The 15958-nt window shown below is 40.5% G+C and overlaps 1 protein-coding gene across 30 annotated transcripts in view; it reads right to left on the bottom strand.

Moving 5' to 3' along the window:
* LOC138764018 (sorbin and SH3 domain-containing protein 2-like) overlaps positions 1 to 15958 on the bottom strand; it is a 555886-nt gene that overhangs the window by 5888 nt on the left and 534040 nt on the right. For 29 of the 30 annotated variants that reach the window (XM_069939294.1, XM_069939455.1, XM_069939471.1 and 26 more), the window contains 2 exons: positions 2926 to 2972; positions 911 to 1017 (listed from right to left, as the gene is read on the bottom strand). In XM_069939294.1, coding sequence (XP_069795395.1) covers positions 911 to 1017; positions 2926 to 2972 — 154 coding nt within the window. Of the gene's footprint in view, positions 1 to 910; positions 1018 to 2925; positions 2973 to 5327; positions 5421 to 15958 lie in introns of all 30 variants that reach the window. The other variant, XM_069939327.1, reaches the window with a different exon arrangement.

Genomic DNA, 15958 nt, shown 5'->3' with positions numbered 1-15958 from the left:
CTTTTATTTCCAGCACCTTGTCTTCTGAATTTGAGTATTGCAATTAAACTGCTGAAATATGACTGTGTCAAGGTATTGCCTTCTCCAAATGATCATGTTAAAGAGTGCCCATACATCCTGGATAGAGGAAGTGCGGAGACTTTCAAAGTTCAATCGCACTGCACTAGTGGAGGCCTCAAGATAGCTTGAGAAATTCTGGTGTTGGTAACTGGCAGAAAACAACTCTCAGGAGTATACCTTGATATACTTGTCGCAACACCAATTTACAGCATTCACCCCCTGGACAAGGTAATCTGATGGAACTAACACCAATTTACAACATTCATCCCCTGGACAAGGTAATCTGATGAAACTAACACCAATTTACAACATTCACCCCCTGGATAAGGTAATCGGATGGAACTAACACCAATTTACAACATTCACCCCCTTGGATAAGGTAATCTGTTGGAACTAACACCAATTTACAACATTTACCCCCTGAATAAGGTAATCTGATGGAACTAACACCACTTCCTATGTCTTAGTTATATTGATCCCATAATCGCATTGAGAACTGTTTCCAAAGTGCTGTATCCCTATTTTAGCCCCAATTCTTAAACTGAATATTCTTCCCATCTGGGGTTGCAGGATTAATGGATTGATCAAATTCTCCAAATAGGGTTGTCAATATTTTCTCCTCTTATCCTAAAGCACTATACTTGAGGTCACTATTTCTCTCAGGGCTCCTTCACATTTGGACAACCATACAGGAAATAAATGATCTTGATGATTGAAGGATGTTTTTCCACCATACTCGAATTAACTATTTTTTCTTGTTATGGGTTTTCATTTCAAATATTAACATTGATCAGTTAGCTTATCTGTACCTTGATAAATACCGAGGGAAGATAAAAAAAAATGCACATACCAACAAACCATCCATCATCGCATTTTTCCATGACATCAACAATATCGCCTTCCTTAAGCTCCAGCTCATCTTCATTTCTTGGGTTATAGCTGTACATTGCTTGGTATCTGTCAGAATAGGCTAAAATTTATCATGCTTATATGTACTTGAAGCCAACCTTAAGCTTTCTTGGCAAAATAAGCATCTCTGGCCAAGATTCCATTGTACCCGAGACAACAAATTACTTAAATTCATCTTGTAACTCCTGGTCATAGAGCAAAAACCCCAAAGTGAAATTAATGGATCTTTTTTAATATAAAATCTGACCATCCTAATTTTTAGTCTAGAAGGCACAAATACTATTCCCTTTATTCCCATGTTTAAGGGGAAAAAGGACAAGTTGAAATGAAGGTAAGTTTGTCAGCTTGTTTCCCTCTCACATGAATAACCCAAGGATACAAGTTGCTTTGGGGGAAACTTAAAGCCACTCATATCCACTCCATTAACCTTCTTTCAGAATTAGGAAGTCAATGGACTCAGAATCAGAATTTATTGTCATCAACAAATCATGAAATTCGTTGTACTGCAGCAGCATCAGCGAGTGAACGTTATTATAACCATCTTACCCCTATAAAAAAATTAAAATAATAATTGTTGAAAAGTAAGGCAGTGTCTTTGGTTCATTGATTATTCAGGAATCTGATGACACTGGGTAAGAAGCTGTACTTGTGCCGCTGAGTGCTCATCTTTAGGCTCCTGTACCTTTTTTTCCCGATGATAGCAGAGCGAAGAAGGCATGGCCTTGGTGGTGAGGGTAAGCTGCTTTCTTAAGTCACTGCCTCATGTAGATGTTCTTGATGAAGTCTGATGTCTGTGGGGGTTCATCCTATTCTAGTCAGGGAAAGCTATGGAAAAAAGGAAGGCAGCCTATGTTCTAGCTGCCGTGATATGCAATAAATGCGTGATATAAATCCCCAATTACAAGTTTCATGCCTTAGTTGTGAGGGTCTTGGTCAGTGTGTGTATGTATAATTAGTTTAGTGTTGAATGTTCAATGTCAGGGGGGGAAGGGGATAAAAAAGAAACTCTCAAAATCCATGGAAAGACTGTAAGGAATTAATAAATATGAAATATCATTAATGTGAATATTGCTGATAATTATATCAATAATTGTTGGGGTTTGTGTGGAAAAACACTAAATAAAATATTCAAAAACAAAGTCTGGTGCTTGTGATGTTGCAGGCCGAGCTAAGAACCCTCTGGAGTTTATTCTTGTCCTGAGAATTGGCGCCTCTATACCAGGTAGTGATGCAACCAACCAGAATGCTCTCCACGGTACACCTGTAGAAGTTTATGAGAGTCTTCGGTGACATACCAAATCTCCTCAGGCACCTCACAAAGTATAGCCGCTGGTCAGCCTTCAACATGGAGGCTCCAGGACAGATCCTTGGAGATGAAGACACCCAGGAATTTGATCATAGGTTCAGGAGGAGTGTAGAGCCCACTCTCCTGTCTACATCAATGGCACTGAAATGGACGCAGCAGGTACTTCCAAATTCTTGGAAGTAAACATTTCCACTGACTTGATTGAGAATATCCATGTCAATGCAATGGTCATGAAAGTGCATCAATACTTCTACTTCCTTAGAAGGCTAAGGAAATCAGTGTGTTGCTTAATGACTTCTACAGGTGCATCACAGCATGGCACAGGAACTTTTCTGCCCAAGATAGGACAAAACTGAATGCAGCCAGAATGTAGACACAAACCTCCATCAACTCCATCTATACTTCCCACTGCCTTAGAACAGCAGCCAACATATTGAAGGACTCCGCTAGAAGAACTCAGCAGATCAAGCAGCATCAGTGGGGAAAAGAATGGTCAATGTCTCGCACCAAAACCCTTCATTGAAACTCGATTGAAGGTATAAGATGCAAGTATAATGTGACAATAAACTTGAATTTGACATTCCAGTTTCTAACCTTTCAGTTCACCCTTTAAACTAGCATTTAATTCAGTAAACAAAAAATGCACTTACGGTTCTCCAATTTGTGAATCTGCATGAGCAGGTGATAGTTGTTGAGGCTGCCAGACAAACAAAAAGATTTAATTAACTTGTTGTAATTAGTTCCATTCATGGCTGGAAACAAAGGCAGTGCTTCTCTATAAAATGAAGCATTTCAGAAAAGACAGTTCTTTCTATAAGGCCACCAATAAAAAACACGCCTGCAGCAAAGAGCCCTCAGAATACTCAACCTCATGCATTACACAGACTCAAACTGAATTCAAAAGTGCAGTCAACTCCAGGCTCGATTATTTTGCATAAACATTAAAATTTAGGCTTACATGCTATTTTAGTCAAATTAATCAAAAGTCTGAAAATAATAATATGAAAATTAAGCACTTTGCAATCAGTCAAGAACAATGAAATGAATTTCGCCCATAATACTTGTGCATTTGATCATTTCTAAGTTGAACAAACCTCCTAAATTGTATATTCTTGCAACATATAAGACTTGGATGGTGGGAATTAAAAATATGACAAATTCATGGATTGTTCATTTATGCTCATAAATTGTTTATTGATCATTCATTTTTACACAAGATTATTAAAAATTCACTAAACAAACAGAGTTCCAGCCAGAATCTTAAAATGTCAATAGCACACTAATGTTTGGCAATAACTGATTAATCCTATGGTTGATGCACTGAGATAAACATCATGATGTTTTTTGGGATCACATGGGTTCATTGAAGGTCTCAGTGTGTTCCAGACCATGACCTTATGGTACATTCAGCGCTGCCTTTTGATGTACGTGATCTCCTTTCCTCCAACTGGCACGATAGAGACAGGTTTCTTGATGAAACATATCAGGGGGTTTTACTAGTTACTTTATTCTGAGTACATTATATTTTTGCACAGAGCTGGAGAGGACATTTGAAAAGAAAACACTCTGTTTTAACTTTATATTGCAGTGAGTGGTCCAGTGAATAAAGCACAACAGAAGATGTCTGTGAGCTGAACCAAATGAACTGCTTAATAGAATCTTTGCAGGGGTTTAAATAATTACAAGGTGCTAACACAATCACCCAACCTCTGAAGTCATGTGCCTCTCAGAGTTCTTTGCATCCCCCAGCCATCTGGAATTCCTAAGCCTGCGGGGCCCTAAACTATGGACACCAGTTTGATAATGGAGTGGCGCAGTTCACCACACTATCTTCATTAACAAAAGGCAGACTAATCAGGGAGGTTATTAATAAGATTCATGAGATCCAGTACGGCAAAGGAAGAAACGGAGAAAGATCATGAGAGTGAGAGCAAGGTGGTAACAACCAGAAAAACCATCGAAAATCAGTGCAGGAATTTCGATAAAGTTGTAAATGTACAGATTATTAAAATTTGGACTGTGTTCCCTTGAACTCACAGTACAATGTCATTCACAGCTTTTGAACTTTAATATTAATAGGAAATGTAATGTCAACAGTCACGATTAATATTGACTTCTCCACTTTCTGTTAACCCCCTTCCTTGGTCCCTCACTTATCCATCCTACTCCTTCCCTCCAGATCCCCAACCTCTTCCTTCTCCGATCAGAGAGCAATATTTGTTTGTCCCTTCCCCTATCATCTCTCTGCTCCTTTCTCTTTTTCCACCTCCCACCTGATGTACCCAGCACCTGCTGCCCTTTCTCCCTCCCCCACCTTGTTGGGGCATCTGCTTGATTTTCAACACACCCGTAGAAGGGCTCAGGCCCAAAACGTCGACTGCTTTTTGCTTTCCATAGATGCTACATGACCTGCTGAGTTTCCCAGCAGTTTTGTGCACCGTGCTCAACCCAGCATCTGCAGGTTTCTAGTTTACCTCCAAGACACCAGATCTGACAGGATGAATCTTGAGTTTCTGGGGCAGAGAGTCACAGGCTACAATCTTTCATTAATGTGGGAGGTGGGGAAGGGGGATTCCCTGAGGTGCAGAGAACTGCAATTGTTATATTTTTATTCAAGAGAGGATCTAAATCAGAGATGGCCAAACTACAGTCCGTTGCCCATTTTTAAGGGGCCCAGGGTGAATTTTTAAAATAAAATAGAATATGACCTGTCAGAACAAAGTCTCTTACAATAATTGCACTGCATGTACATTGCAATTAGTTTCAACACTAGATGTCACTGCCATTTTGAACAGCTACTAGACTGATGCTACTGATTAATGAAAACGTTTACCTCAGTTGATTCAATATGGCAGAACCAGAAAGACATAAAATAGCAAAGGAGTGCTGAAAATTTCAGACACAATGGGATAATAAAGACTTTTTCCACAGAAGTAAAGGGGGAGTGTATTTGTTTGTTTTGCAAGGAATCTGCTAAATTTAATAGCTGATCTATTATGACACATGGCATCATAATCATTAGGTGGACACTTGGGCTATGAATTGTACTCACTGAGAGTTGTGGAGCAATGTTGGAGACGGCCTTGTCCCTTTCTTGATCTTTTCTCCTTTTCTTATTTTGCGCCCAGCTTTTTATTTTGCACTGCTTTTTGAGTGAGAGTTTTAACGAGTTTTATTGTATACATTTAAATTAAATTTAAGAGCAGCAGATACAGAAATGCCTACTGTAATATGTGAGCACATCTATAAACCATTGTAATGCCAATAGTTAAACTGTTCAGTAGTGTTGTGTAGTTAATTTGATAGAAAATGAGTTTTTGATAGCTCAGGTCTGGTCTAAAAACAGAATTTTTCTTGCAGTATAACTGGTTGAAAGCTGCCGGGCTTGATATTGCCCGTGACTCCTTATATTTTTCTGTATGTGGCCCAGAACCAAAAACGTTTGGCCACCCCGATCTAATTATTTTCCTGGTACCATACCCTGATCAGTTTGACTTTGGATGATGGTAAATTTCATAGCAAATTGAGAAATATTTAAAAAAGTAAAAATTAATAAGGTAACCAGGAATTGTCAAAACAAAACTGAGCTGACTTGATTTTTCTCTTGAGGTCATTGAGAAAGTTGATGGGGAGATATAATTGAAGCTGTGCATGTGGATTTTCACCACAAATATGAAAAAGTGTTGCATAACAGATAACAGCAACACTGATAACCTTAGGAAAAGTGGGGATAGTGTGGGTATCCATATTTCAGAAGGAAATGGAAGAATTATTTTTTCTTTAAACAGAATTATTTGGCAGTGTTCATCAACTGTTGGTGCATGGAACAGAGAATCTTAGAAAGTGACAGCAGGAATGCAGAGACAGAATAACTGGGGATATACTAGACCAAATCCTTTGGTGGTCACAGAAAAGTTGAGTGGAATCTGCAACTTAGAGAGACTGAGAATTTAAAATGAGATGCTGAATGAATATGAAGCACTGGCTCCAATTCTAGAGACTTAGCTTTGGAAAATGTGAGGCTTCAGAGAGGTTTCAGGGATAAGAGACAGACCAGAGATCTTAACGACAGAAAGAGTCAAAAGATAAGTTGATGGAAGTGCTCAAAATCGAGAATGATTTTGTGATTGTGATTGATGAGAAATTGTTTCTACTGGCTGAAGGATTAAGAAACAAATGACATTGGTTTAAGGTGTTGGCTGAAGAACCATGGAAGTTTTTTTTGAACAAACAAGTTATGTTCTGGAATTCACTGCCTGAGAAGGTTGTGAAAATGATTCAACTTGACCACCAAAGAGGAAAAAGATCAATACTACAGGAAAGAAAGTGAAATCAGGAAAGGTACTAGCTGGATTACGCCTGTAAAAAGCTGCACGTTGAATGGACAGAACGGTCATTTTGTTTTCTAATGATTCAATGATCGATTCCCTCGTGGCGAGTTAATCAACAGCATTCATGCACACAAAACTAATGCAACATATCCATTCATCATTACCAAATCAAATTGAGATGCTATTTGTTGAAAACCATTTATGTTATTACATTTTAATGTTTTTTTCAATATCGCCTCAAGCCGTGCATCTTGGCGCCTCACAGTTCGGCGGGCAGCAACCTCCTTTGAAGAAGACTGCAGAGCCCACCTCACTGACAAAAGACCAAGGAGGAAAAACCCAACACCCAACCCCAACCCACCAATTTTCCCCTGCAACCGCTGCAACCGTGTCTGCCTGTCCCGCATCGGACTTGTCAGCCACAAACGAGCCTGCAGCTGACGTGGACATTTACCCCCTCCATAAATCTTCGTCCGCGAAGCCAAGCCAAAGAAAAAAGAACACAACTGTTTAAAAACCTGAGGAAATGTTTAATGTAGAGTGTACCTCTCATTGAAATAGGCAACAGAATTCTTAGTAATAAAGGTCTGCTGAACCCCAACAAAATACCCCATGCTTTCCCTTTTCACCATCTTCTTTCTTTGAGTACTGGAATTTTGAACACAATAAATGAAGATGAGAATTTGTACATTAGATTTGGACTCCTGCCCATGGGGCACGGGGTTAGTATAGTGTTTATTGACCTTGATCTTGAGACATCAGGGCTCCCATGTTTATCCTATCACTTGTGATTAATCACCCTATGAAGATGTCTCTGCTATTTCATCTCCTGATTCAATCATGTCCCAGCAAAAAAATTTCCTCTTCCAACATTATGCACAAAAATATTCATTTCTAACATTTTTCTGAATTCACAATCATTATTGTACATTCTCTGAAATTCAAGAACAGCCTTATCCTTAAGTACATTTGTTGCCATTGAGAGAGTGAAAGTTCACACTCATTTTAGGGAATACTGGAGCTCAACTGAACGCCTGTGGATGCTGAAATCCCAAAATGATGAGGTAATGTTTGCTCATACGATCCACAGCAGAAATCAGATTTCAGCCATCCTGCGAAGAGTGATGTTGAAGTCACATCCTTTTTTTCTATTCCAATGATCTCCATTCACCGAATTTGTGTATGATTTGGAGTAAAGTACAGGTATCCGAAACCTTGCTCTGCCACAATATTGGAAGCTCAGGTACGCAAACAACCCGAGCTGAATGACACACCGCCAATCTACACCACAATATGAGTGTGCACTTGGCACTCCCAAATCAATTCCAGAAATCAGGACCACAAATTTCTTTCAGCATTACCCTATTTAACTGCCTTGAGGAAGCACAGGCTGGAACAATAATGCGGCAAGCTCCCACTTTCATTCAAATCTCTATCCAGGAGGAAGGTCCTGTGTGCCAGGTGAACAAAGATATTGGGCAGGCCCTCTATCAATAGAACAGGCCCTAAAAATCTCCTCCATGAGGGACAAACTCATGCAATGGGGCAATGTTGAAAGAAATTTCATGATATGACAAAATATGTTAGGATGATCTGCACATCACTTGCAGGAGATGAGATCCTCATGGAACGGTTGGGTAGCACAGTTGGCATAGTGGTTACCGCAACACCTTTCCAGCATCAGTGATTGGGACCGGGGTTCGAATCCTGTGCTATCTGTAAGCAGTTTGTATGTTCTCCGTTTCTGCATGGGTTTTCCCCGGGGGCTCTGGTTTCTTTCCACTATTCAAAATGTATCACAGACTGGGTGGCACAGACTCATGGTGCAAAATGTCCTGTAAGTCTAAATTTTTTTAAATTTTAATTTTAAAAATGTATTGTATGTGGAGGTGAAAGTAAGATACCACTCAAAAGTCAGTATGGGTTTGTAAGCGGCATGTCATGCGTCATGAGCCTAATTGAGTTTTTGAGGAAGTAACAAAATAAATTGATAAAAATAGGGTGGTAGATCTGGATTTTAGTAAAGCTTTTGACAAGGTCCCCCATGATAGACTCATTCAGAGTTATGAGCATGGGAACCTTGGTGGTGTGGATTTAGAATTGGCTTGCCTGAAGAAAGTTGAAAATAGTTGTAGATGGGATGTATTCTGCTTGGAGGTGATTGACTCATGGAGTTCCACAGGGATCTATTCTGGACCCCTGCTCTTTGTGATTTTTATAAATGACCTGGACAATGAAGCAGAGGGATGGGTCAGTAAGTTTGCAGATGATTTGAAGGTTGGAGCTATTGTGGATAGTGTAGAAGGATGTCATAGGTTATAACAGGATATAGAAAGGAGGCAAAAATGAATGGAAAAGTGACAGATGGAGTTCAATCCTGATAAGTGTGAAATGATGCATTTTGGAAAGTTGAACTTGAAGGTGGAGTACATAGTTAATGGCAGAATTTTTAAGTGTGGAAGAACAGAGGAACTTGGGGTCCAAAACCATGGATCTCTCAATTGCCATGCAGGTTAATAGGATGGTTAAGAAGGCTTTCATTAGTCAGGGGATTGAATTTAAGAGCCACATGGCAATGTTTCAGTTCTTTAAAACTCTGGTTAGACCACACTTGGAATATTATATTCCTTCTGGTTGCTTCATTAGAGGAAGGATGTGGTAGCTTTGCAGAAGGTACAGAGGAAATTTGCCAGGACTTTCCCTGGATTGGAGAATGTGTCCTATGAAGGAAGGTTGACTGAGCTGGGGCTTTTCTCTTTGGAGTGAAAAAGGATGAGAAGTGACTTAATAGAGGTTTAAGAGGTTACGAATGGCAGAGATAAGGTTGACAGCCAGTACCTTTACACCAGGGCGAGAGTAGCAAATACCAGAGGACATCTGTTTAAAGTGAGGGTAAGAAATTTAGGGGAAACATCTGGGTAAGTTTTTTTTTTCAACACAGTGAGCAGTGGGAACCTGGAATGCATTGCTAGTCATTGTGGTGGAGGCTGGTACAATAAGACCATTTAAAAGACACTTAGACTGACACATGGATGCAACAAAAATAAAGTATTATGGCTGTAAGGTTGTGAAGGTTTAGATCATTGAGTAGGTTTTAAAAAAAATAGGTCAGCACAAAATGGTGGGCCAAAGGGCCTGTGCTGTGCTGTAATGTTCTGTGATAGGAAATATAGATATTTTGTATCAATTCGATTTGCAGCAAGATGCGAGGGTGTTTTATGCTTGATTAAGTCTCGCCAAGCTAATTATGCAGTGCCCTCCATAATGTTGAGGATGAAGACACTTTTTTTTCCTTTATTTACCCCTGTGCTCCACTGTTTTAAATTTGTATCAAACAATTCACATAATTAAAATGCACATTCCATATTTTATTAAAGGTTATTTGTACACATTTTGGTTTGACCATTTTGAAATTATGGCCCTCTTGGTACATAGTCCCCTCATTTCAGGGCACCATAATATTTGGTACATAGCAATGGTATGTATATTAAAGTTATCATGTTTAGTACTTTGTTACATATCCCTAACATGCAAGGACTGCTTGAAATCTGTGATTCATTGACATCACCAGGTGCTAAGTATCTTCTCTGATGATGCTCTGCCAGTCCTCCACTGAAGCCATCTTCAGCTCCTCCTTGATTCGGGGGCTTGTCCCCTTATGTTTTCACTTCAATAAATGGAAGGTATGCTCAATTGAATTTAGAGAGTGTGTCTGACTTGGGCATTCAAGAATTTTCCCATTTTTAGCTTTGAAAAATAATCTTTGTTGCTTTACCAGCATGTTTGGGATCATTGTCTTTTTGTAGGATGAAACCCCATCCAATGAGTTTGGAGGTATTTGGTCGAACTTGAGCAGATAAAAAGTTTCTATACACCTCAGAATTAATTTTGCTACTTCCATCAGTAGTTATATTATCAATGAAGATATGTGTACCAGTACCTATATGGCAGTCGTATGTGCCCAGGTCAAAACACCCTCACCAGATGAGGTGGCTTGCTTTGGACCTTGGGCAGTCCCTTTATGCCTCCACACTTTGCTCTGCTATCACTCAAATACAGGTTAATGTTGGTCTCATCTGTCCACAAGGCCTTTTTCCAGAATTCTGCAGGCTCTTTTAAATACTTCTTGACAAACTGTAATCTGGCCATCATGTTTCTCTGGCTAACTCGTGGTTTGCATCTTGCAGTTTAGCCTTTGCATTGCTGTGCGTGAAGTCTCCTGCGGACAGTAGTCACTGACATATCCACCTAAAGAATATTTCTGATCTGTCAGACAGGTGTTTGGGGATTTTTCTTCATTATAATGAGAATTCTTCTATCATCAACTCTGGAGTTCTTCCTTGGCCTACCAGTCCCTTTGCAATTACTGAGCTCACCAGTACCCTCTTTCTTCTTAATGTTATTCCTATTGATTTTGGAAATTCTGAGGTTTGGGTGATGTCCCTTACTGTTTTATTCTTGTTTTCACCCTCATAATAGCTTCTTTGACTTTCAATTGGCACAACTCTGCTCCTCATATTGAAAAATGGCAACTATAGACCCCAAAGGTGATCAAAAGCTTAGAAGCAAACCAGGCTCTCTTATGTCTGGTCCAATGAAGCAATTAAGCATAAAATGAGTACTCACAAACACCTGTGAAGTCAAATATCTTAAATATTATGGTGCCCTGAAATGGGGAAGAATGTATAAAAAGTGTTGTAATTTCTATGTGCTCAAATCAAAATGTACACAAATAACATTGAATAAAATCTGGAATGTGCACTTTAATCACATGTGAATTTTTTGATTACAAATTTAAAACTATCGAGCAAATAAAGGAGTAAAGTGTCTTTGTCCCAAACATTATTTACTGTCTATGTATTTAGCCAGTGTTGAAGATGGTGGTATGGAGAGGATCATGTTTGTATGGGGAAATTTTACCTTGCACAGTGTAAGGTAAAACATCATGAGATGGGAATGTGTAAGGAGTTACCCTGTACAGGGCTGTAACAAGATGTGAATGCATCCTTGTACTTACAAGATAAGAGAGACATTGATGGATTGAGAGGCAGGAAGCTAGCAGGGAAAGGATAGCAACAGTTTTAGTCATTGGACAAGTAATGATATGATGATGTTCTAAGCATGTATCCAAGGGTATAAAAAATCACCATTTTGCTGATAACGGCAGAATGCATTCTCCGACTAACATGGTTAGTTGCAAGTGTTACAATCCGGTAATAAAGAACAAAGAACCCTGATTTCGACTCAGTCTGGTGTTTGTCTCACTCATTCATGAACAAAGCAGACCTAACAATTTGGTGACCCCGACGTGATGGGTGAGTGAACACTGGACGACGGTTTCTGTTTTTTCTGACAATCATCTCAGCCGGCTGATAAAAAGGTCCAGAGAAGCCTGTTTTAACAAAATTCTCTTTTTTTTAAAAATCTTTATGATTGTCAGTAAGAACTGGAGATCGGACAAATTAGACGACCACAATTGAAGGTCGCATGCCAGGATTGTAACACGTAAGTGATTACAGACAAGATAAAAGTCCTTAAGGTGTTTGAATGACATTTATTAAGTGCTTCGCAAGAAACTACTAGAGTTTAAAAGTCTTTATTGTGTCGTTGCAAAGTCCAATAGAGTGAGAAGGTGGTCTATAAACAATTGAGGACCTGAGTTTTCTGCCCTAAACTGGTTATTAAGAGGAGAAATCTCCCACGTGAAGGTTGGGCTTTGAAAGAAAACAAAGGTTCAGGCTTATTGGCCTCAATTGTATCTGAGAGACTGACTTATAAATGTCCGGTAGGTATGATAATGTCTGTACACTTGAGAAGTTAAGAATTTATTTCCCCAATTCGCCGTGGTGGAATACCACAGCAGACACTAGAGACCTTGAGACAACAAAAAAAGTACTCAGGGACGCCTGCCTGGTGAACAAGAACGACGACAGAAGGCTGCAACAGCTGTGTCCGGATCAGGTAGGAGATATTAATGAAAAAGTTGACAAACTCCTAAGAGACACCCGGTTTATTCGAAATACTTTTGATAAGTTAAATGAGGGTATTCCCAACATTACCAAGGAGATAAAGTTACGTAAATTCATAGATTGGTACAGGGAAACAGGACAAAAGTATAGCCCAAATATTTGGTTTTCTAGTTGTAATTTAACTTTCAGACCCCTTTGGGAAAACAGAGAGTGGAAAACGAGCAATCAGAGTATACAGGACAATCTGAAGTCAATTGGAGGACAAGACTTAGAGACTGTTCCTTTAAAAGATATTAGTCATCCAGCTTGCAAGGAGACATTTTTTAAAAGCAATTTTCGTTGACATAGATCCCCTAAACGGACAAGAACCTAAATTAAAACAGGCATTAGAAAGCGGTCCCGCAGCTATGGCTGTACAGTTGCCTGCTAAGACTTTTGACCAAGTTATTAAGGAAATTAATCAGGAATTAGAGGAGCGAAATGCCAGTAATGCGGCATTGGAAAAACAAAAAATGCTCCGAAAATGTGTAGATCGCTGGAGGAAGATGGGGTGGTTACCCGGGAGCGCTGAGATATTCCTGACAGGTGAGGGAAACAAAATTCTAAAGCGTAGTGTCTTAGATAAGCTGGAAGAAACAAAACACAGAAGGGAAAGGAAAAGTGCCTGTTTCCAGTTTCCAGCCACGAAGTGTCCGGGTTTGCTCTCTCCCTCCCTCCTTTCACCCTCCCCCCTCTCTCTTCTCTCCCCCTCTCTCTCTTCTCCCCCCCCCTCCTCTCTCACCCACTCCCCCTCCCAATCCCAATCTGTGGCGGTGCTGCCCTGAAATCCCCAGGTTGGGCAGGGCAGAGAAATACAATTTGGTTTTAATTTTGTGCCCACAATTCCAGCTCCGCATCAAATGGGATCCTGTTTTATCCTCTCTCCCTCCCTCTTTCCCGCACCCCCACCATTGCGGGATCAGGGCAGACATTGTGGGCTGACGTGTAGCTCACTCGAGGTGGGAGGGAAGGAAGGAGTGATAGTTCCCAGTGGTGGGAGACCCAATCTGATCCAGACCAGTGATCACAGGATGAGAACCTTTTAAAACCTTTGAAACGAAAGTGTTAATCTGAAGACTTTTCTCCCAGTGGGGCCAGTGCAAGGCATTTTCTCTCTCTATCTCTTGTGCTCTGTGTATCTGCCTCTCTATCTCTTTCTCTCGCTATGCTCTCTCTCTCTCTCTCTCTCTCTCTCATAGTCTCTGGATGTATGTGATGTCATGTATGTACTCTGACAATAAATCATTTATAAGTGAGTCTTATACAATTATACAAACGGGACACAGAAAACAAAATCTTTAATCGCGAGTCAGCAAAAAAGAGGGTGAGAGACAAGGAGATGCAGTACCGCGATGTCCTAGCTATATTCGAAGAATTTGGTCTCCCTGATAACCCACCTATTATGGCCCCTGTAGAAATAGCTTGTAGACCCCCGCCCTATGCATATGTGGAGTCACAAGGTGCCCCTGGCACCCCAGATGGGATCCTGGAGTCACGTCCCTTATATCCAGATATTGAGACACTGGGGTGTGACAAGAACCTCGGGAATAGGGACACATCAGACGAGGTACAGGCCCCTTTAATAAAAATAGAAGGGGGAGTAATAGATGTAGAGACCCCTCTGGAGTCCAAGAAAATAGAAAAGGAGTTAGAGATACAGAAATGGAACATGAAAAAGGTTCAGGATAACATTAAAAACTTAAACAGAGATATTAATGTGCTGGGGCAGATCAGTGAGGATCAAAAAGAATTAATGGTAGGTGTATTGAAGGAAGTGGAAAAGATAACTACAACACTGTCAGGAGAAATTAAAGCTGAAGGAATGGTAATAGGAGTAAAGGACGAAAAGTGTAGTACAGATGAGGAAACGAGATACGATCCACCATGGGAGGAAAGTAAAAGGAAAAGACTCGGGAGGGAGAAAAATAGACATGCCTACCTGGACATAGTTAGGACAAAAGAGAAAGATGTGAAACAACTAAACTATGGCCGAAAAGATTATCTTAGAGATGAACGTGACCAATATACCTTTGACCCTGAGACATTGGAAGCTGATAGGGACAGTGACAGTGACGAAGAAGAGTCAGAACAAGGTGGGATAAATAAATGCATGCCAAGAGTAAAGAAGGAGCAGAAATCCCCAAAATTGAGATATCAATGCCCATTACTGATCACGGGACGGGGAACTCAAAAATATGTACCCTGGTCACGAATGGACTTAGAGAGTTTAATGAAAAAACTACCTCCGTTGAGTAATGGGGCTAGTCCATGGATTTCTTGTTTTGAGCGAGAAACCTGCCAAGAACAATTAGCACTCGCAGATGTCAGAACTATCATGATAAAATTAAAGGCAGAAGGGGCCCTGAAGCAAATAGAGAGAATTGTAAGAAGCAGTAAATTGGGGGATGAAATAGAATTTAACCCACTTCGGAATAAATTTTGGGAAGCACTTAGAGAAACATTTCCTACACCCTATAGTTTGGATGCCTTGGTAACCCTTCAACTAAAGGAAGGAGAGACTGCACACGAGTATTTCACTCGAGCATGGGACTTATGGGAAACAGGGACTGGAGAAAGACCCGACCACAGCCCCTTAGGAAGGGCTCACTTTCGTAATGGGATAATAAACGGACTACCTGCTACGGTTCAAGCAAAATTAAGGGACATTGTGGGATTAGAGACAATGTCAGAGGATTTGTGGAAAAGACACCTGACACATGCAATCAAACGACATCGTCAATCAGAGCATGCTAAGTCAGAAAGTGCGTCCCAGAAGGAGGTGGACAAGACAACCGATAAATTGGTGAGAGCCATAGAACATATAGGGGTTAAATTAGCGGCCCAACAGATAGTCCCACAGGTCATGGGGCCAGTGATAAATCCGGGACCCCAAGTAAGAAATGGTTGGGAAAGACAGCTAGGTACAATGTATAGAGGGGAACATGCAGTATGCTGGTACTGCCAAAATCCTGGACACTACCAGCGGAACTGTCCGGAGGCTGGGAGAGCAAGGGGAAAAAGATTACCCTCTATTAGAGGCTATCGGGAAAGAGGAGGAAACTTAAGAGGACAAGCAAGGGGTAGGGGTGGACACATTGATGGGCCCCAGAGAATCGGGGGGTGGCAGAGTGATCAACAAGTCCAGGCACCTCAGTGTAATGACTATATTGAGGAAGGTGCTGAATTTGATTATTGAAGGTGCCCTGGAGAATCAAAAATCACGCCTCCCTGGGAGCCACCAAAATTTGGGGGACGGTAAATGGAGAAAAAATTGAATTTATGGTTGACACAGGGGCAGCAGTTACGACAGTGATTAAAAAACCCCCAGGGAGCACATTTTCGGG

This window comes from Narcine bancroftii, chromosome 1 (genome assembly GCF_036971445.1).
Source record: "Narcine bancroftii isolate sNarBan1 chromosome 1, sNarBan1.hap1, whole genome shotgun sequence".
Taxonomy (NCBI): domain Eukaryota; kingdom Metazoa; phylum Chordata; class Chondrichthyes; order Torpediniformes; family Narcinidae; genus Narcine; species Narcine bancroftii.
The sequence above is the reverse complement of the archived record's forward strand: the minus strand, read 5'-3'. Positions and strand labels throughout refer to the sequence as shown.